Here is a 17,807-nt window from a genome sequence, read left to right as displayed (position 1 = left end):
TGTGTCTGTGTGTGTCTGTGTGTCTGTGTCTGTGTCTGTGTCTGTGTGTGTGTGTGTGTGTGTGTCTGTTATGAAATGTGCGTTTGCTTTTCGCTGTTTCTGGTGCCTCCCATCCCTTGCTCACTCGCTCACATGCTTTCATGCCCTGGCATGCCTCCATGCTGTTTCCCCCCCCCCCCGGGAACAAATTTGCAGACGACATCACGCGCGTTTACCATCTGCTGTACAAGCAGCACTTCCTCGACACGGCCCTGCGCAGTGCAGCATACTGCCAGTCCAAGTTTGGATACAAAGAAAACGGTGCGTGACACCACCGCAGTTGTCAAGGATGGCCGCATGTGGGGTGTATCTGTGTCGGGTGTTGTTTCCCCTTCACGTGATTGTGCCGTGCAACCGCCTCACCACTCCGTATATTGCGCTTCATGTGGCGGATTGAATGACGTTGTTCACAGCATGTCAAGCGTGCAATTCGCTGCATTGCACGGACGTCCTTCTCTTCTGGCGCCTCCACAACATGCTTCGCGCAACCGTCAACATGCTCCGCCTCGAGGTGTGTTGTGTGTGTGTGTGTGTGTGTCTGTGTCTGTGGTTGTCTGTATGTCTGTGGCTGTGAAAGCGTGCGTGCGTGTCTGTGTGATGTGTGTCTTCTTGTGCATATCTGTCCACGCCTGCTTGTGCATATCTGCCCATTCCTCACAACCACCACCTTCCACCACCCCCCCCCCCCCCGCGCGGACCTTTTACCGACCCCGGGGATGGACTACAAGACAGAGATCCAGGAAGACATACGGCGCGTGCTGAACGAGATTGACGAGGACCCGCAGCTGAAGCAGCGGCTCATCAACGGCAAGCGCGTGACTCTCGCAGAGGAGATTGAGGTGCTCCGGCTGCTGCAGGCAAAGTTGGACGAGTTTACCCGCCAAATGAAGAAGGAGGGCAAGCTGAGGTGAACCCGCGTTTCCGAAACACATCATCTCCAGGCACGCCTGCAGTATCCCGTCGAGAGTCGCACGCTGGCCCGACTCACCTCGTTTGTAGTTCACACACACACACACACACACACACACACACACACACACACACACACACACACACACACACAATGCCTGTTGACCTGAAGCCTTCACCACCTTCCTCCTCCTCCTTCTCCTCCTCCTCTCATCATGGTGGTGTTGGCTCTTGCTCGTGTATGCTTTTGTCACGGTTGCATGTGTATTCACATGACATGAAACACAATGACGACGGAAGTCAGAGGGAGCCAACACTGAACAGCGCGAGCGTTGGGAGTCAGAATGAAGCGCCAAGGAAGAGCAGGGGTGCGTTTGGCAGCTGAAGAGAAACGTGCACAAGCAAAGATGGAAGGCACACGCGCGCGCGCACACACACACACACGCACACACACACACATACACGCGCGCGCGCTTCCCGCTGCGAGGAACCCCTAACACGGGCGAGATTGATCGCACACCTAGCAATCCGCCCACCCAGCCTCGGCATGGTGAGGTAATCAATCAAACTTGTCTGGAGAGCAGAGGGCGTGGATGGAGGTCCACCCCCGCGCGGTTTTGTTGAAGGCTTCGCGGTCCTTGATGTACACGCGGGCAATCTCGGGAACCAGCGGGTCGTCCGGATTTGGTTCGCAGAGGAGCGAGCATATGGAAAGGATGACGCGCGACACCTGCAATGCAGGACTCCATTCGGACTTGAGGATATCCAGGCAGATGCCGCCGCCGGCGTTGATGTTGGGGTGGTAGATCTTTGTGATGAACCGTACCGCTGGCGGCTTCAACGGGTATTGCTCCGGTAGCTTGATATCCAGTTGGAACACTCCACCCTGTACATAGAGGCAATTGATGGAGGGCGAAGTGGGGGCGGGGCCGGGACGAGGGCAGCGCCCATTCATAAGTGTAAGCTGCAGAGGCGCGCGCTTGTGCGAACAACGATCACAACGACAGCACCCACACAACACGCACGCACGCACACACAACACATGCGCGCGCGCACATACAGCACACACACAAGCAGCACACGCACACACACACACACACACAAGCAGCACACGCACACACACACACACACACACACACACACACACACACACACACACACACACACACACGCACACACACACACACACACACACACACACACACACACACACTTCGTAGGGAGTTCCTGGCGGCCCCAGCATGAGCGCTGTCCAGTGCGACAAGTCGCCGTCCTCGTGCGCGCCAACGGAACACAGAGGCACCGGGTCCCTTCTCAGTGTCCGCAACTCCTTAATCACGCGAGCACCCACCATGTCGCGTGTGTGTGTGTTTGGTTGTTTGGCGTGTGGGGTTTTGTTTTGGTTTTGGAGTCAGTCCTTCTTCCACATTTCTCAGTCTCGCATTCACGCACGCTTGCTTGCTTGCTTGCTTGCTTGCTTGCTTGTCTTCTTGTTGTCTTCTTGTATTGGTGCGCTTATAACTTGACAATTAGGCTACTGCTCGACCACAACAAGCAGGTGTGGGGAGAGAGTCACATACACAGACATGCGCGTCTCAGAATCACCCAAATCAAATAATGCTTGTGGCAAGCAGGACGCGTCAAGGGTACTCGCCATTGAGGATCTTGCGCGCCATCTCGGCCTCCTCCTCGTTGGTGGTGGTGTTCTTGCTGGCGTTCCGCAGCATCTCTGATGCATAGTTAGCGTTCACAGTCTCACCAACGTCAATCTGATCCACGTTTGTGATCTCGCCGTCCAGAATGCGGGCAGCAATGTCGTCCTCGCGTCCACCAGCGGGTTCAGTGACACCAGCAAGCTCAGCTGGGATCTTCCCATCCAGAATCGCCTGCCCAGTGGGATCCTTGAACACAACAAACCACAACAACAAGGGCGTTGGCAGTGAGTGAGGGAGTGAAACAGGCAGGGACTGAAGGGAGAAGGAAGGTTCGTCGTCGCACAACACCCACATACATAGCTGCAGACGGGGTATCCAAACGTGGACTCCAGAGCACTCACCACCACCAGCTCCAGTTACCGTGCTCACCTCAGCAGCGACGTGCTCAGTCATGGCGTTCACATTGACCGTGCTCATGGTCAAGACGATGGAAGAAGAGAGGTTCGAGGTGAGGTTGCCAAGGTTTGGTGGTGGTGAGTGAGATGAGGAAGGAAGGAGGAAGGAAGGAAGAATGCAGGAAGGAGCACGCCAAATCAGCAAAGCGTGTGTGGAATTTGCTCCGGTTTCGCTGGCCAAGAAATGCCACGGTTTGTGTGGTTTTTTTGGTGTTGATGTGAGGTGCGACAATCGCGGAGATTTGCGACGGGCGCGTGGCCAAGTGGCGCCACCGGCCAGTTTTGCAATTGTTGCCAGGAGCGAGAAATTGTGGGTTTGGTGAGGATTGTGTGGGTTCGAGGTGGTTTGTGCATTTCTTGTCATCCCATATATCGAATTTACAGCGGTTTTGTGCGTGAGTTCTGGTGATGGGAACCCCTAGTTTTTGAATTCTCGATTCTGGTGCCAGGGTGGAATTTGTGGTGTGGCAGCAAACATCGGAACAGCACGAAGTGTAGTAGCCACAATGAGAAGAGGCAGCTTTTTGTGTTGTCGCTCAGTCAATTTTGACAGCGCGTGCGCACCAGCAGCAGCCAGCAGAAAGAACATCAGAGCCACCATGCCGTCACCCAAACAGAGGCAAGACAAGCTGCAAGCAGACTGCAGATCAAGGCCGCAATACAGTGCCCTGAATGACTTCATAGGATTCTACTATCGTCCAGACCTGGCCGTCGCTGATATTGAGACGTTGGTAGAGCCTCTACCGGAGGAGCTCCAGAACTTGGCCGCAAGCCTTTTCAAGCGACACGCCGATGATATGTCGGTGGAGGCGCCAACACAAGAGGAAGATCCAGCCACGCCACCTTACTCCACTCTGGAAGACTGGAAGACGCTTGATGTGTCTGGCCGTTACATCTCGTCCAAGTTTCGCCTGCCAGGACAAGTCTCCATATCGTCACTGGAAGCAGATTTGCGGCAGTGGATGGGAAAGATTCCAGCCGGCAGCGTGTTGTGCCTGAACCTCTCATCCTGCACGCTTCTTGACGATGATCTGGAACACGTAACGACTGCAGTCCAACTTCTGCTCGAAGAGAACAAGACACACAAGGATGGGCTGATCGTGGTGTTGCGGGGTGCGCGCATCCACAAGGAATTTGACGAGTTGCGCCGCTTGCTGGAGAAATGCTCGTTGGTGGACATCTGCGACACGCCCATGGCTTCTGCTAACAGCGTGAAGTGGTTCCGAGAACTGCACGCAGGCAGGCTCCTGCACAAGTTGAACTTCATCAACAGCTACCATAACCTGGACGCGTCTCTGCGCAACCTCTTTGGTGACGGCGAAGACACCAAGGACATCAAAGCCGAAGCAGCCAAGGCATTTGCCTCCTTCAACCACTTCAACAACCCACCATTGCACGCGCGCACTGTGACAAGGCTGTACTGGAAAAATCTACACAAGAGGTTGGGCGAAGTTCGGCTCAAAGCGGATAAATTTCGAGCCCAGAAACTCCAACGCGAAGCCAGCGAGAGCGAGAGCGAGGATGAGCGGCGTGAACTTCAGCGCAGGGCTGAGGAGGCTGAGCGGCGTGAACTTCAGCGCAGGGCTGAGGAGGCTGAGCGGCGTGAACTTCAACGCAGGGCTGAGGAGGCTGAGCGGCGTGAACTTCAGCGCAGGGCTGAGGAGGCTGAGGGCAAACTGGGTGTGTTCACAAGGGGTGCATGCGCTCTTGTTGGTGTGGTCGTTGGTGTGGTGCTTGCCAGAACCTGGTTTAGGTAAAGGCCTTTATGTTGATAGAGCCACATGTGTGCTCGGCCTGATTGTGTATTGGATGGTTTCATGTCACTTTCTCAAAGTCTTGCTGGTGTTCCATCGTGTTAGACCAATGCAAGGTGGTGGCGTCTCGTTTATTGTGGCATGACTTTGCTCACCACATAAACCACAAATGCAAATGACAGTGACGGAAAAGTGAACCGTGCTATGCGAACACATTGGGAATGGGGCGTGAGGCAATGCACATCAGTAGTGCGCGGTGCGGTGCGGTGCGCGCGCGCGCGCGTGTGTGTGTGTGTGCGTGTATGTGTGTGTGTGTGTGTGTGTGTGTGTGTGTGTGTGTGTGTGTGTGTGTGTGTGTGTGTGTGTGTGTGTATGTGGTTCGGTTGGGTGAACCACTTCGAGGGGTCTAGGAGTCCTTTGGACACAGGGTCGTCGTGACATGACAGCACCAGTGGCAAGGCGAGAAACATTGAATATGAGAAGAAAGGCGCGTGAAAGGTTGAAGTTGCGGTGTAACACGCCACGCTGGCGCGCAAGAACTCGCCGAAGAACCTGCCTGCATCACGACTGATCCCAGCGTTATGTCTGCTCTCTAGTCTGCCAGCCAGAAACCTGCAGCAGTCTGAACTCATCAAGACAGAAGCAAAGAAACCAAGAGCAGAATGTACGCGGCCATGTGAAAACACGTGGCAGGGCGCAGCAGCAACAGAACACCACTTCACAAAGGAAGAGTCGTGGTGATGTGCGCGCATATCGAAAGGAAAAACGAAGCAAGGTTCACTCACCAAGGGCAAATCCTCACTTCCAAGCACGAGAAGCAAGTAGCAAGGGAAAAGATGCGTGGTGACTCGAGTCATGCACGCATGGCAGCGTATCCAGCTACTTGCTTGCAAGCAAGTGGAAAATGGATGAGGGAATTGGTAGGTATTCGTGGTGGTGTGATGGGACATGACGCGACGAGGAGAGGAGAAAAGGGGAGAAAAGGGACTCGGAAAAAGCATAGGCGTGCCAACGCGCAAGCGAGCAAGCACCGCCACACAACAAACCACGCACAAAAAAACTACAAACGGGGATGATGACAAAGACAGACTGACAGAGAGCAACCCGCGACGACGTTGCGTGTCTGCATCGTCGCCACCACCCCCAAGCACACCCTGCTTGCTCGGTTGTGTTTCTCCTTTCTTTCGTTCTTGTCCGTCCACGTCCCACCTGCGTTTAGTGCAGCATGCGACTCAGCGCGTGCAGCGCGTATGTGGCATCGTAGATGGCGCGCTTGAGCTGGACGTTGCAGCACTGGGTCTCGTACATCTCCCCAGCGGCGGCCTCGCGCTTCTTGGCCTGGGAACGCTGATTCTGCAGCTTCCGTCGCTCCTCAACGTAGAGGTCGGCCAGCACCTTGCCGTCGTGCGGGCGCCTCAGCTTCTGCAGCTCCGTCTTGATGACCTTGAAGGCGCGCTTGCCTGCGTCCAGCGCACCGAGGCGGAAGTAGAAATCGCACTTGGGGCCAGACCGCGTTGACTTGCGTCGCGCGCTGGGGGCCTTGCTTGTTGTTTTCTTCCTTGAACACCTTGGTCACGTGCTTCTTCAGCTCCCGCTCACTCTTTGTCAACGCGCTGCCAGATTTTGTGTTCTGTGGGCGGGGTGGCAGCTTGGGCGGCTTGGGCGGCAGAGGCGGCAAGTCTCCCGGCATGCCTTTACAGATGGCAGGGGTCTGTGGCTCTGTCATCCCAGTGACACGGTCAATGTGTGTTGATGACGTTGGTGTCAACGACCCCGTGCTTGCTGTGGTGCTTGCTGTGGTGCTTGCACCGCTGGCGTCTCCCAGCGCCTCTTGCGCCTCCTGCTCGTCTTGTGCCTGTTGATCCTCTTGTGCCTCTTGCTCGTCTTGATCCTCTTGCGCCTCTTGCTCCTGGTCTTGTTGGCTGCTGCCCTCGCTGTCGTCGTCTTCCAGTTGGTCTGCGGGAAAGTCACAAAACTCGTTGTACTCGTGCACGGGCACGCCCAGGTCCTGGCCTGACCTCGGCGTGCCATATGCGCCATCGTGGCAGTGGGTCGGTGAGCCCGAGGGCTCCGAGACGTAGCCGTCGCTGAGGTGACCGTCGTCGGCAGCAATACCAAAGGCAGCCCCGCCTCCGAAGTCGCTCTCACCAAAATGGAACTTCTCGTGCTGGTGGTAGTGGCTCTGGTCATGGCCACTTGTCGCCCGGACGTCCTCCATCATGTTTCTTTCGCCATAGAACAACAATGGCCAACGATGACAGTGAGCTCCGTCTGACGGACGGCGTGTCTGTGGAGGCGATCAAGGCCTTCCTCGCAGATTTGAAGAGCGAGTTCCCCGACACGTACACCGAGATGACGACGGAGGATGCCTGCAAGCAGCTCGTGGTCCCACGCACCCAGCAGGACAACTGCGCCTACGTCGATCTCTTGCGCAAGCAGTCATCACATGAACATGTGGGCAAGGCCACCGTGTTTGTGTCGCACGCATGGCGATACAAGATCGCAGACGTGCTCAGCGTCTTGCTCGAGTTTGCAGAGGAGCAAGCAAGGAAGGAAGACAGCCAGCCAGTCTTCTTCTGGTTTGACCTCTTCATGAACAACCAAAACGCCAACGTCACCGCCAACCTCCCACAAGAGTGGTGCGTTGTGTGTGTGTGTGTGTGTGTGTGTGTGTGTGTGTGTGTGTGTGTGCGTGTGCGTGTGCGTGTGTGTGTGATTTGAACTCAACCTTACCGTTTCTTGCATATTCCGACTTCCTCACATCACGCCCTCTCCTCCTGTCCCATACACCCCAATTCCCTCACACACCAACCTACAACAGGTGGAGCACGACGTTCAAGGAGTCGATTGCCAACATTGGGCGCGTGCTGCTGGTGTTGATGCCGTGGCGTGATCCTGTTCCCTTGACACGCGCGTGGTGCCTGTGGGAGATCTTCTGCGGCATCAGCAACGAGGGCACAGAGCTCAACATCCGCCTCCCCAACAGCGAGGAGAAGGCGCTGGAAGAGGCAATCCGAGAACGCTCGAAGGTGGTGACTGATATGCTGGTGCGCGTGCAGGCTGAGCGGGCCGAGGCCTTCAACCCGCGTGACAAGGACATGATCTTCAAAGCCATACGGGGCGGTGTGGGCTTTGCGGCTCTCAACCAGGCCGTGAAGGACCAGCTTCGGGCATGGTGTCTGGAGAAGGCGGTGGCTGCTGTGGAGGTGATGCAGGCTCGGGGCGAGGACAAGACGAAAGCGTTTGCTGAGCTATGCAACCACGTTGGGAACGTGCTGGTCCAGTTTGGCGAGCACGATCGCGCCATTGCGTACTACAATACAGCCCTGCCGATTCACCTCCGCACAGAAGGAGATAAAGGAGAGAGTGTGGCAACGCTGTACAACAACCTCGGCATTGCCTACCGACACAAGAGCGATTACGACAGGACAATTGAGTACACCAAGAAGGCCCTCGCCATCACAGTCGCGTTACGGGGCGAGAAGCATCCCAGCACGGCCCAGACGTACAACAACCTCGGCAACGCCTACGGCGACAAGGGCGAGTACGACAAGGAAATTGAGTGCTACGAGAAGGCGCTCGCTATCAAGTTGGATACATTGGCCAAGAAGCACCCGAGCACTGCCGGCACGTATGGCAACCTCGGCAACGCCTACGTCCACAAAGGCGATCACGACAAAGCAATTGAGCAGTACGAGAACGCCCTTGCCATCGAGGTGGAGGCGTTGGGCGAGAAGCACCCGAGCACGGCAGACACATACAGCAACCTCGCAAGTGCCTACAGGAACAAGGGCGAGTTTGACAAGGCGGTTGAGTTTGATGAGAAAGCTCTCGCCATCAAGGTGGAGACGTTGGGCGAACGTCACCCAAACACAGCGATGACATACGGCAACCTTGGCAGCACGTACGCCAGCAAGGGCGAGTACGACAAGGCGATTGCCTGCTTCGAGAACGCCCTTGCCATCACAGTGGAGACAGCGGGCGACAAGCACCCAGGCACAGCGATGACCCTGGCCAACATTGGCGTGCTGCACGACAAGCGCGGCGATAAGGAGCAGGCCTGCGCCTACATCCAGCGAGCGCTCGAAGTGTACACGGCCACGCTCGGGCCAGACCACCCACACACGCGCATGGCGGAGCGCAACCTGCGGCACATTCGTGGTGGTACAATGAACCACCAGGATTCATCCACGCAACAAGACGGGCCGGTCTCTCGACTTCAGCAGCGGAACGTGCTTGCACATCGCAACCTTCTTCTTCGGTTCATCTCGTCTGCTGCTGTGTACCAGTCGTCTGCTGCACAACGCAACTTGCTCATGCGATTTCTCGGCGCAGTCGCATATGCTCACGTTGACGCACGACGCCTGGGTAGTCAGGGGGAGGAGACAACAAGTTCCCCGGTTCCCTCTTCTCGGGCAAATGACTCTGGTGGCTGCTGCAGTGTGCTCTGACGAGCGTTTACGCGTGTACGTGTGTGCACGCGTGAATGGACGGACGATGATGCTGGTTGCAGGGTGTGCTTGTGAGTGCGCGTGTCAGTGACAGTCATGTTCTTACTTTATTCCCTCCATAATGTTCTTCGTGCTTGCCTGCATGCATTGCTTTCTTGCACCCTTGTTCTTGTTCCATTGCCCTGTGTGGTTGCGTCCTTTCCTTTTCTTATCTTGTTGTTCCATGCATGTCGAAGTTGTGGTTTTGTCTATGCGCCGTGCTCCAGTCGTGTCTTTGTCTTGTTGTCTTCCGTTTCTTTCTGGTTGTTACACCATCATGCGAACGCGCAGCCAGTCACACTCACAACTGATTGTGAGAACGAGAATGCGAACAGCAAACCTTGTTTGTGCGCCCAACAACTGGCCGATGCATTGTCACGCGTGTGCTCTCAGTTCTGCCGCTACCCCAACATGCTGAAGGAGGAGGAGGAGGATGAATGTGTGATCATCTGCTCACGAGACGACGGCGCCGACGCCAAGCTTCTTGTTCATGCGTGGCATGGCTGTGTGTGTGTGTATGTGTGTGTTTGTCTGTACATGTGAGTGAGTGAGTGAATGTATGTGAGTGAGTGAGTGAATGTATGTGAGTGAGTGAGTGAATGTATGTGTGAGTGAGTGTGTCAATGTGACGCGACGTATGTGTGCATGTGTGCCTGCAATACTGGGTTTCACTGTTCCAGAACCATCATCGCTCGCTGTGGTAAAACCTTGAATTCTAGGCCGTGACACAAACACAACGGTGACGAAGAGCGTTGTGTGCGCGTTCGTGTGTGTGCGCGTGGTGGTGTGTTCTGTTACAGTACATGACATACGAGCTTGCTTGCATGTTTAGAGGGAGCATTTATTGGGCGCTGCAATGAGCAGGTGAACAGGGCCATGTTACGTCATGCAAAGTAGTCGCCTTGCACGATCCAGAACAGCTGCGTTGACCAACATTTGGGACGACCCTCAAACTGCAAACACGCATTTACACATGCGCACACACACGCAAACACATACACGCATGCACACACATACACGCATGCACACACACACGCCCTTCCTCCGCTTCCTCCCCCCCCCCTCCCCTTTGCCGCTAGATCAGCATGCAGACCCTTGGCTTTGGTGCCGCGCCGCGTGCAGCACGGCGGCGCTGGTTCGCCCGCTGCACCACCAGCCGCGCAGGCGCAACCGCAACACCCTGCCCCTGCAGCGACGCCGCCGTCACGTCCCCCGCCTCAACGAGCAGCTCAAGCATGTCAAACGTCTTGATGCCAAGCTGCGCAAACGCATCGTACACGTCCTCCAACACATCCAGCTCCGCCAGCCACTGCTCCAGGTCACGGTTCATCGCAAAGCCGCGTGGCGGTCCGCCTGAGGATGTGTGGCGTGCACCCTGCTGCCCTTGCTTTGCCGCCGCCGCACCACGAGGTGCTTGCTCCGCATCGCCGGTTGCCCTCTGGCTGCTGCCTCCTGCCTTGCCACGACCACGACCACGACCATCAATATCCTCGTCACCACCATCACTGCCGCCGCCGTTCTCGGCGTGCTCCTCCCGCGCATTCGCCACGACCTTGCGCACCGTGTCCGCGTGCGACCGCAGCTGCACCGCCCGGCTGCTGTCGCCGCCGCCCTGCGTCCCAACGCCAACCACGGCGTCAATGTCAAACAGCGCCAGAACGGCCTCCCGCACACTCCGGTGCTTGCTGGGCGGCGGCGCGTGCAGCACTTGCGCAAAGTACTGGTCCAGCGACGCAGCCGTCTCCTTGCTCACGACGTCCGGTAGCGTCATCGCAACATCGCGGATGGCGCCAAAGGAATCCCCGCCCCCATCGCCAGTGCTGCCTTCCCCCGCGAGACCGCTGCCGCTGTCGCTGCTCGCGCTGGTGCTGTTGCTGTTGAGCCACGCGCTCCCGAGGAAGAGCGGCACAATGCGCCGCAGCCGGACCTGTGCTGGGTCGTCGCCGTGTGCGTGCACGTGGTCGCGCAGCGCCAGCATTGTCATCCACTCCAGCAGCACGTTGTCGCAGTAGTCCTCCGTGGCCAGCGTCCGCATGTGCGCAAGGGCACCCGCGGAGACCACGGGGCAGGCCACCAGGCTCAGTCCAATGGCCGTCATGAACGACAGCTTGAAGTTGAGGCTCGTCTCCAGGTTGTTTGTTGTGAGTCAACACAACAAAGCCTTCTAAGCACAACCGCTAACCAACATAATAAGTTGTGCTGGCCGTTTGTAGCCTCGTGGGCAAGATACAGCTCCCTCTTGTTCCCATGTCACAACACTGTTGGCGTCCAGAAACACGCCTCAACTCAAATGTGTTCAGAACTTGTTTGTTTTATTGATGTGGAGAGAATTCAGCCACCCAGCAAGCAAGCTACTGTCAGCTGCATTGCTGCACTGGATGGCTGAGTCAGCGTGCACCAGCGAGTACGTGTGAGAGCTGGGAACACGCATGCATCCACAAGGTCGTTTTCCTTTCGACGTCAACGGCATCTGCTCTGTTCTGTCCTTATACGCGGCTTTGTTTCTTGACTGTGAGTGGAGTCGGTCGATTGTCCATTTCATTGTTGGTAGATAAGGACACGAGAGGCGAGCAAGAACGAAAGGCAATAAAGAGTGTATTTGCATTTGCAGCTAAGCTGGGAAAGGAAACAGATGTTACCAACCCGTTTGCAGGCAGCGCAGGCAGCGCAGGCAGCGCAGATGTACAGCAGGCGGAGGCGAATAGACGTGCGAATGACAGAAGCAAGGAATTAACAAAACAAGCGCGTGACATCGTACAAACAAAAGGCTAAAAGAACGGTGCGCCAAAGTTGTGATATCATATGGATGGTTCATATCATCTCAACATCACAGACACAATGATAGTGATAGAGCGTGGTGTAGTTGGGTAAAGAGGGGATTGCTCAACGACTTCAAGCGTTCAACCGTCGGTCAGTCCACACAGCCACCACCTTCAATATTAAATTACGCTGCTGTCTACAGTGATGGCATGCGCCATGATGGGGCTGCAGGGGTCAACGCACAATCGAGTGCGCATGTCTCCTCCTCGTTTCCCGTGCACAAGGAATCGCCACAGCACGACTGTATCTGCACTCGCACAAAGGGCAATGTGCAAGAGGAACAAGCAGTCAAGGAAGGGGGTTCACGTGTGAGAGAGGTTTGGCGGTTGTGGGGGTGGGCAAGGGAGGCATCGCCAAGACACAGGAGAGGAGAAGAAGCCAGCATTCTGAACATGACGCAAGGACCACAGAACATCACGAATGACCTGCACACACACACACACCGACACACACACACCGACACACACACACACCGACACACACACACACACACACACACACACACACACACACACACACACGCAGACTCTCAAAAGATATGCACCTGTGGCTTGTCGCGGCAAAAGTGTCCATCCGCGGTGCAGATGTCGTGCGAGCACCCAATCGTGGTCATACCAGCCTCGTACCCGTCAAACTCAATCGGACCGTAGCCGCAGCAAATGGCGCCAACATCGCCCGCGCAGTCATCTGGGCAGTTGGCGCAGTTTTCGCCATCGCCAGCCTCACATAAGCCGTTGCCACAGCGCGCACCGGAGGAGGTGGCACAGTCAAAGGGGCACGAGTAGCAGTCTTCGCCAGGCTCACACATGCCATTATTGTTGCAATGAAGCTGTTGCAAATGGAACTGCAAGACCGCAACGCAAAACCCGACGGACAAGCAGGCGTTAGGAACGAACCCTTGGGGGGGGGGACGCGTCACGTCAGCCGCGGAAGCAAGATGTGCGCCTTGCAAACACATACACACACACATACACACAGCAGGAATGACGCGTATGCTGTTCGTGTACCTGTCGCATCATGTCGTGATCTTCGTGCTCCAGAATGTGGCAATGGTATGGGAAACGTCCACCGCCCTTGTCTGGGAACTGCACAATGACTGTTACGGCTTCAAGTGGAAATACACCAACCATGTCCTTCCAGCCAAGATCCCTGCGATATGTGCGGCAAAACCCAAACATGTAAGAGCACGCGCGCAACATACACACATAGCTAACCTCCCCGAGCGCCCAGCAGACACAAAGCACAACCCACATGCACACACACACATACATACTGACACACACACACACACACACACACACACACACACACACACACACACACACACACACACACACACACACACACACACACACACACACACACACAAGCAACACGCAACAAACTCACCCCTTGAGTGGGCCCGACGGCTCGCCCACGAGTTCGTACGTGCCGTCACCAGTGACTTGGATGGGTTGGCGACGCAGCACAGTAAATTCGACCAAGTGCATGTGCATGGGATGGAGGTGGGTGGAGTCCAGATTGACAAACGTCCACTCCTCTCGCGACCCGACAAGTGGGAACTCTGTGAGATCATCCCATCCAAGCCCGTTGATGCGGTACACCTTCCCACTGCACTTTTCCTCTTGCATCTACACCGAATTGCACAGGGCAAGTTACACAACAAGCAAACAAAACACGTGCTGGTGAGTCTGACGTTTTGAACTTGAGAAAGAATGGTGGTACTTACACACACACACACACACACACACACACACACACACACACACACACACACACGCACACACAGATGCTCTTGTGCGAGCACAAGTCACAAGCCACAATAGCCACACAGTGCACAGGGCAAGACAACGCACCTCTCCCATGGTAAACTCGCGCTTGACCATGTTGGCGCTGCTTGGAAGCTGCTTCACAGACGTGTCCAGGGCTTTTGGCGGCTGTCGTGCAAGAAAGGTACATTGGCGGGAATGCATGTGTGAATGAATATAAAGGCGTGCGTACACGTGGGAAAAGGTGCAGGGAATGAACAGCAGATGGTGCACTTGCACGAAGTACAGTGCAAAGTGTACGCACCTTGTACTTGGGCTGTGGTTCGCTCTCAATCACGTGGAACTCCAGCACATCCTCAGACAACGGAGGGGACCCTGGCGCGTGGCTGCGGGGGTACTTGTTCACAAGGCGGATCTTCTCGGCAACACGGCGCTGTGAACACGGGCCACAAAATGAAGTGATGCAGGAGACAGTGCAGGAGACAGTGCAGGCAGAAGTGAGTGTACGGGTGCGCAGATGACAAAACAAATTCAGTGACAACGGCAGCGAAGAAGGCACAGATGAGCTGCCCCAGCACACCGCTGCGAGTTCAATAATGCAGGTACATCGCTGCTTGTGCACTCACGGATGAGAAATCGACGATGACGTCAATGCGTTCGCCAGGAACGAGGAGCACGCGCGTTGTCTTCCAGCGTTTCTGTTGGTGCGATAACAATGAAGTCAGGGTAGCGGTGGGCATGTAAGCAAAGAGAAAGCACGCCTGAGAGTGCTTAGGTCGCGGCTGCACTGAGGAGCGCATAGTAGCAGACGCATCCCCGCCACAGACACACAAACAAACAAACAAACAAACAAACAAACAAACAAACAAACAAACAAACAAACAAACAAACAAACAAACAAACAAACAAACAAACAAGCAAACAAACAAGCAAACAAACAAACAAACAAACAAACAAACAAACAAACAAACAAACAAACAAACAAACAAACAAACAAACAAACATGAATACTAACAACAGCAGCAATCAACGTACCCTGCGAAGGCCCCGCTCGGTGCCAACGACCCAGAATTTGCCCTTGCCCATCTTCAGCTCAAGCGCACGCGTACCGCAGCCATTGAGGATGCGGAAGCGGTACTGAAAGCGGAGGCAGAGTGGAGGCAGGGTGGCAGGGACAAAGGAAAGAAGGGGGGGGGGGGGAGGGGAGCGAACGATGTCGTGAGATAAGAAATAATACCCACAGCACAGCACAACACAGCACAGCGCCACACACCACAAACATACACATACACATACACATACACATACGCGTACACAAACACATGCGCAGCTGCGTTCAGCAAGCAGAGTGCAGCACTTACCGCGCGACGTTCGACGCGAAGATAAGGCGTGATTTTGCCGTTGACAACAAGGAAGTCACCGGTAAAGGCGCCAGTCCAAAGCGAGGGGTAGTACAGCGTGCCGTCGCGGTTCAGCTGGCGATCCATAATCACAATGGGCACTGGAGGGAAACGTGTGGTGAATCGAAGCAGTGTGAGTGTGACAAAGAGGTCGCAATCGTGGCGAGTGTGGAGTAAGGTGACACAAGCACGCGATGGCATTGAACACCGAAGAAGCGTGCAGAGCACATATGCGCATGTAGCACCAGACAGACACCCACACCATGCTGCAATTTCACATCAGCACACACACACACACATAGATACACACGCATACACACACACACACACGCACACACATACACAAATTATAGTGTTCACCAATGCACACAAACGCATCTCCCTTTTCTCACACCTTCGTATTTCCCGGACGGAAGCTGCAGCTTTGTCTCGTACTCGTCACGAACAATGTAGAGACCCGCCAGGCCCATGTACACATTCAACCGCGTGATGCCTTTGGGCACGTGCATGTGAAAGCAAAGCAAACCCGCCGCGACAACGATGTTAGCGACAAATGATCGTGTTGTGAGCAAACGCATCTCATGCATACCCTCAGGTGAACACGAGAGCACCTGGATGCACAAAACGTATGCAAACGTACCGAGGGCGTGATCGTGGTACCAGAGTGTGCTGGCACGCTGCTCGTTGTCAAAGACATACGTGTCGTTGACGCCGGGTGGAAACTGGAAGTCAGGATGGCCATCCCACCGCCCTTTCATCTGCGGAGATGTGCGTGCGTGTTGACGTGAGTGCGTGTGTGATGTCGACATGGGTGGTAGGGGCGTGTGCATTTGTCGTTGGTCAACGAGAAGAGTGGCGGGTGCAGCGTAGCGGTTGGCAATACACAGCCATGGCACGCGAGGGTTGTGCTTACCTTGCCACCGTGCAAGTGTGGAACGACAAAGGGAACCTTCTGGCTGAAAGATGGCCCATGAATGCACTCGTCCACATCAAGGTAGTGGGACGTGCGCAGCACACCGTTCTCGTCGCGCAGGTTGTTCACCCACGTGACTGTGACTGGATCATTGGTCCAGGCCTCCAGTGTGGGGCCAGGGAACATGCCATTGTATCCCCACAGGGTTGTGGGCGGCAGGTCGCGGTGCAGTTTCTACCGTGATAGCAGGAAGCGGGAAGGCAGTTGGAAGGTAGTTGGAAGGTTGTTGGAACGCAGTGAGAAGGCAGTGGAAGGTCGAGAGACAGCAAGATGCTTATATGGAAGCACACACACAGATACACAGATACACAGATACACACACAGATACACATACACAGATACACACACATACACAGACACACACAGACAAAGACAGCTACACAGATACACACCTGTTGGATTTCATCGATGGTGAATATGTACTTTGCCTTGCCACCTGCGCGGCCCTCGTACGGCTGGGCCACGTGCGGGATGGGTAGAGCGTCCACGAACGGCTCCAGGCGAAGTGCACACGATTCAGAGTTGCACGTTCTGCACAGTTGGCGAGTGGGGAAACAAAACACCAAAAACAAAAAATGAGAAAACAGGGGGAAGGGGGAGGGGTTTGAATCAGACCAAGGAAGGTGTGAAGGGTAGCCAGATAGTTGAGTGAGGAACAATGTTGAGAGGCACGTGTCAGGCAGTGAGACAGGCTGTGGAAGCCAAACGTCCACGTCCACAGAAGAATCTTGCAAACCTGCCGCACATCACAACACGGAATGCATGACAACCGCACAACCACAAACACACGAAAGCCAACACACTGCGCGCTCACGTGTCATCGCCGTTGTACTGGCCCTTGTATGCGCCCTTGCAGCGCGTCTCAGTGGTGATGACGCACTGCAGGTCCTCCGTGCAGCAGGCGCCGAGCTGGCACGCGCCAATGGCAATCTCCTCTGGTGTGCACTCCACGGAGCATTGCACGCCCATGCATGACAACGTGCCTGCGTTGTACTTGCCCTTGATGGCGGTGCACCCGTCCGGTGTCGCTGCAAGTGACGTGAATACAGAGCAACACGTGTGAGAAGAGCGAGTTGAAATGGTGCAGCAGCAGCGTTATGTGACCCAGTTTGCACACGCACATGTACAGAGGAACAGCGCAACACGCACACGCGTTTGCGTTTGCAGCAACACACGCATACACACACACACACACACACACACACACACACACACACACACACACACACACACACACACACGCGCGCGCGCGCGTCAGGTCACAACCACGCAATAGACACATAGAGCCTTGAACGCACTAAGTCTGCAGTTTCCTTCGGTGGTGCAGCAAGCGGCATAGTCAGTGTTGGGGGGCGTAAAGTCCACAACCAGACGCGGCCAGTGGTTCTCTTCGTCCGACAAGTCTTTGGAGACGAACCGGCGTGCGCTTGGATTGCAGAAGTCGCCGCACTGCTCATCACCTGCAGTTGTGTGTGTGTGTGTGTGTGTGTGTGTGTGTGTGTGTGTGTGTGTGTGTGTGTGTGTGTGTGTGTGTGTGTGTGCG

General features: G+C 55.4%; 8 protein-coding genes across 8 annotated transcripts in view; 3 read left to right on the top strand and 5 right to left on the bottom strand.

Annotated features, from left to right (window-relative positions):
* The window catches only part of PTSG_01770 (uncharacterized protein), a gene marked incomplete at both ends in the record, with an annotated part of 1,901 nt that extends 951 nt beyond the window's left edge, over positions 1-950 (top strand). Inside the window, 3 exons of the mRNA XM_004997693.1 lie at positions 196-300; positions 453-550; positions 768-950. Coding sequence (XP_004997750.1) covers positions 196-300; positions 453-550; positions 768-950 — 386 coding nt within the window. The remainder of the gene's footprint in view (positions 1-195; positions 301-452; positions 551-767) is intronic.
* Positions 951-1,171: 221 nt separating this feature from the next.
* PTSG_01769 (ubiquitin protein ligase) lies at positions 1,172-2,364 on the bottom strand. Its single transcript, XM_004997692.1, has 2 exons — positions 2,162-2,364; positions 1,172-1,834 (listed from the first exon to the last, which is right to left on the bottom strand). The coding sequence occupies exons 1-2, from the start codon at positions 2,300-2,302 to the stop codon at positions 1,508-1,510; spliced, it is 468 nt and encodes a 155-aa protein (XP_004997749.1). The 5' UTR covers positions 2,303-2,364; the 3' UTR covers positions 1,172-1,507.
* Positions 2,365-2,588: 224 nt separating this feature from the next.
* Positions 2,589-3,240, bottom strand: PTSG_01768 (uncharacterized protein; the record flags this gene model as incomplete). Its single annotated transcript, XM_004997691.1, has 2 exons — positions 3,033-3,240; positions 2,589-2,849 (listed from the first exon to the last, which is right to left on the bottom strand). Exons 1-2 carry the CDS (start codon positions 3,078-3,080, stop codon positions 2,589-2,591), a joined length of 309 nt encoding a protein of 102 aa, XP_004997748.1. The 5' UTR covers positions 3,081-3,240.
* Positions 3,241-3,604: 364 nt separating this feature from the next.
* On the top strand, positions 3,605-4,993 carry PTSG_01767 (uncharacterized protein). Its single transcript, XM_004997690.1, has 2 exons — positions 3,605-4,614; positions 4,723-4,993. The coding sequence occupies exons 1-2, from the start codon at positions 3,658-3,660 to the stop codon at positions 4,813-4,815; spliced, it is 1,050 nt and encodes a 349-aa protein (XP_004997747.1). The 5' UTR covers positions 3,605-3,657; the 3' UTR covers positions 4,816-4,993.
* A 1,034-nt stretch (positions 4,994-6,027) lies between these two features.
* On the bottom strand, positions 6,028-7,030 carry PTSG_01766 (uncharacterized protein; the record flags this gene model as incomplete). The annotated part of the gene is made up of 2 exons (XM_004997689.1): positions 6,028-6,272; positions 6,412-7,030. The coding sequence occupies 2 exons, from the start codon at positions 7,028-7,030 to the stop codon at positions 6,028-6,030; spliced, it is 864 nt and encodes a 287-aa protein (XP_004997746.1).
* Positions 7,031-7,056: 26 nt separating this feature from the next.
* PTSG_01765 (mbre TPR repeat protein) lies at positions 7,057-9,263 on the top strand (the record flags this gene model as incomplete). The annotated part of the gene is made up of 2 exons (XM_004997688.1): positions 7,057-7,451; positions 7,634-9,263. The coding sequence occupies 2 exons, from the start codon at positions 7,057-7,059 to the stop codon at positions 9,261-9,263; spliced, it is 2,025 nt and encodes a 674-aa protein (XP_004997745.1).
* A 1,114-nt stretch (positions 9,264-10,377) lies between these two features.
* Positions 10,378-11,400, bottom strand: PTSG_01764 (uncharacterized protein; the record flags this gene model as incomplete). The annotated part of the gene is made up of 1 exon (XM_004997687.1): positions 10,378-11,400. One exon carries the CDS (start codon positions 11,398-11,400, stop codon positions 10,378-10,380), a length of 1,023 nt encoding a protein of 340 aa, XP_004997744.1.
* A 423-nt stretch (positions 11,401-11,823) lies between these two features.
* Positions 11,824-17,807, bottom strand: part of PTSG_01763 (uncharacterized protein) — an 8,039-nt gene continuing 2,055 nt past the window's right edge. The window contains exons 6-20 of the mRNA XM_004997686.1: positions 17,563-17,724; positions 17,079-17,292; positions 16,657-16,795; positions 16,205-16,438; positions 15,932-16,049; positions 15,686-15,784; positions 15,253-15,392; positions 14,927-15,028; positions 14,518-14,589; positions 14,196-14,324; positions 13,979-14,059; positions 13,512-13,753; positions 13,130-13,271; positions 12,667-12,966; positions 11,824-12,369 (exon numbers count right to left, since the gene is read on the bottom strand). Coding sequence (XP_004997743.1) covers positions 12,259-12,369; positions 12,667-12,966; positions 13,130-13,271; positions 13,512-13,753; positions 13,979-14,059; positions 14,196-14,324; positions 14,518-14,589; positions 14,927-15,028; positions 15,253-15,392; positions 15,686-15,784; positions 15,932-16,049; positions 16,205-16,438; positions 16,657-16,795; positions 17,079-17,292; positions 17,563-17,724 — 2,285 coding nt within the window. The 3' untranslated portion in view covers positions 11,824-12,258. The remainder of the gene's footprint in view (positions 12,370-12,666; positions 12,967-13,129; positions 13,272-13,511; positions 13,754-13,978; positions 14,060-14,195; positions 14,325-14,517; positions 14,590-14,926; positions 15,029-15,252; positions 15,393-15,685; positions 15,785-15,931; positions 16,050-16,204; positions 16,439-16,656; positions 16,796-17,078; positions 17,293-17,562; positions 17,725-17,807) is intronic.

Source organism: Salpingoeca rosetta (assembly GCF_000188695.1).
Source record: "Salpingoeca rosetta unplaced genomic scaffold supercont1.3, whole genome shotgun sequence".
Lineage (NCBI taxonomy): Eukaryota > Choanoflagellata > Craspedida > Salpingoecidae > Salpingoeca > Salpingoeca rosetta.
The sequence above is the reverse complement of the archived record's forward strand: the minus strand, read 5'-3'. Positions and strand labels throughout refer to the sequence as shown.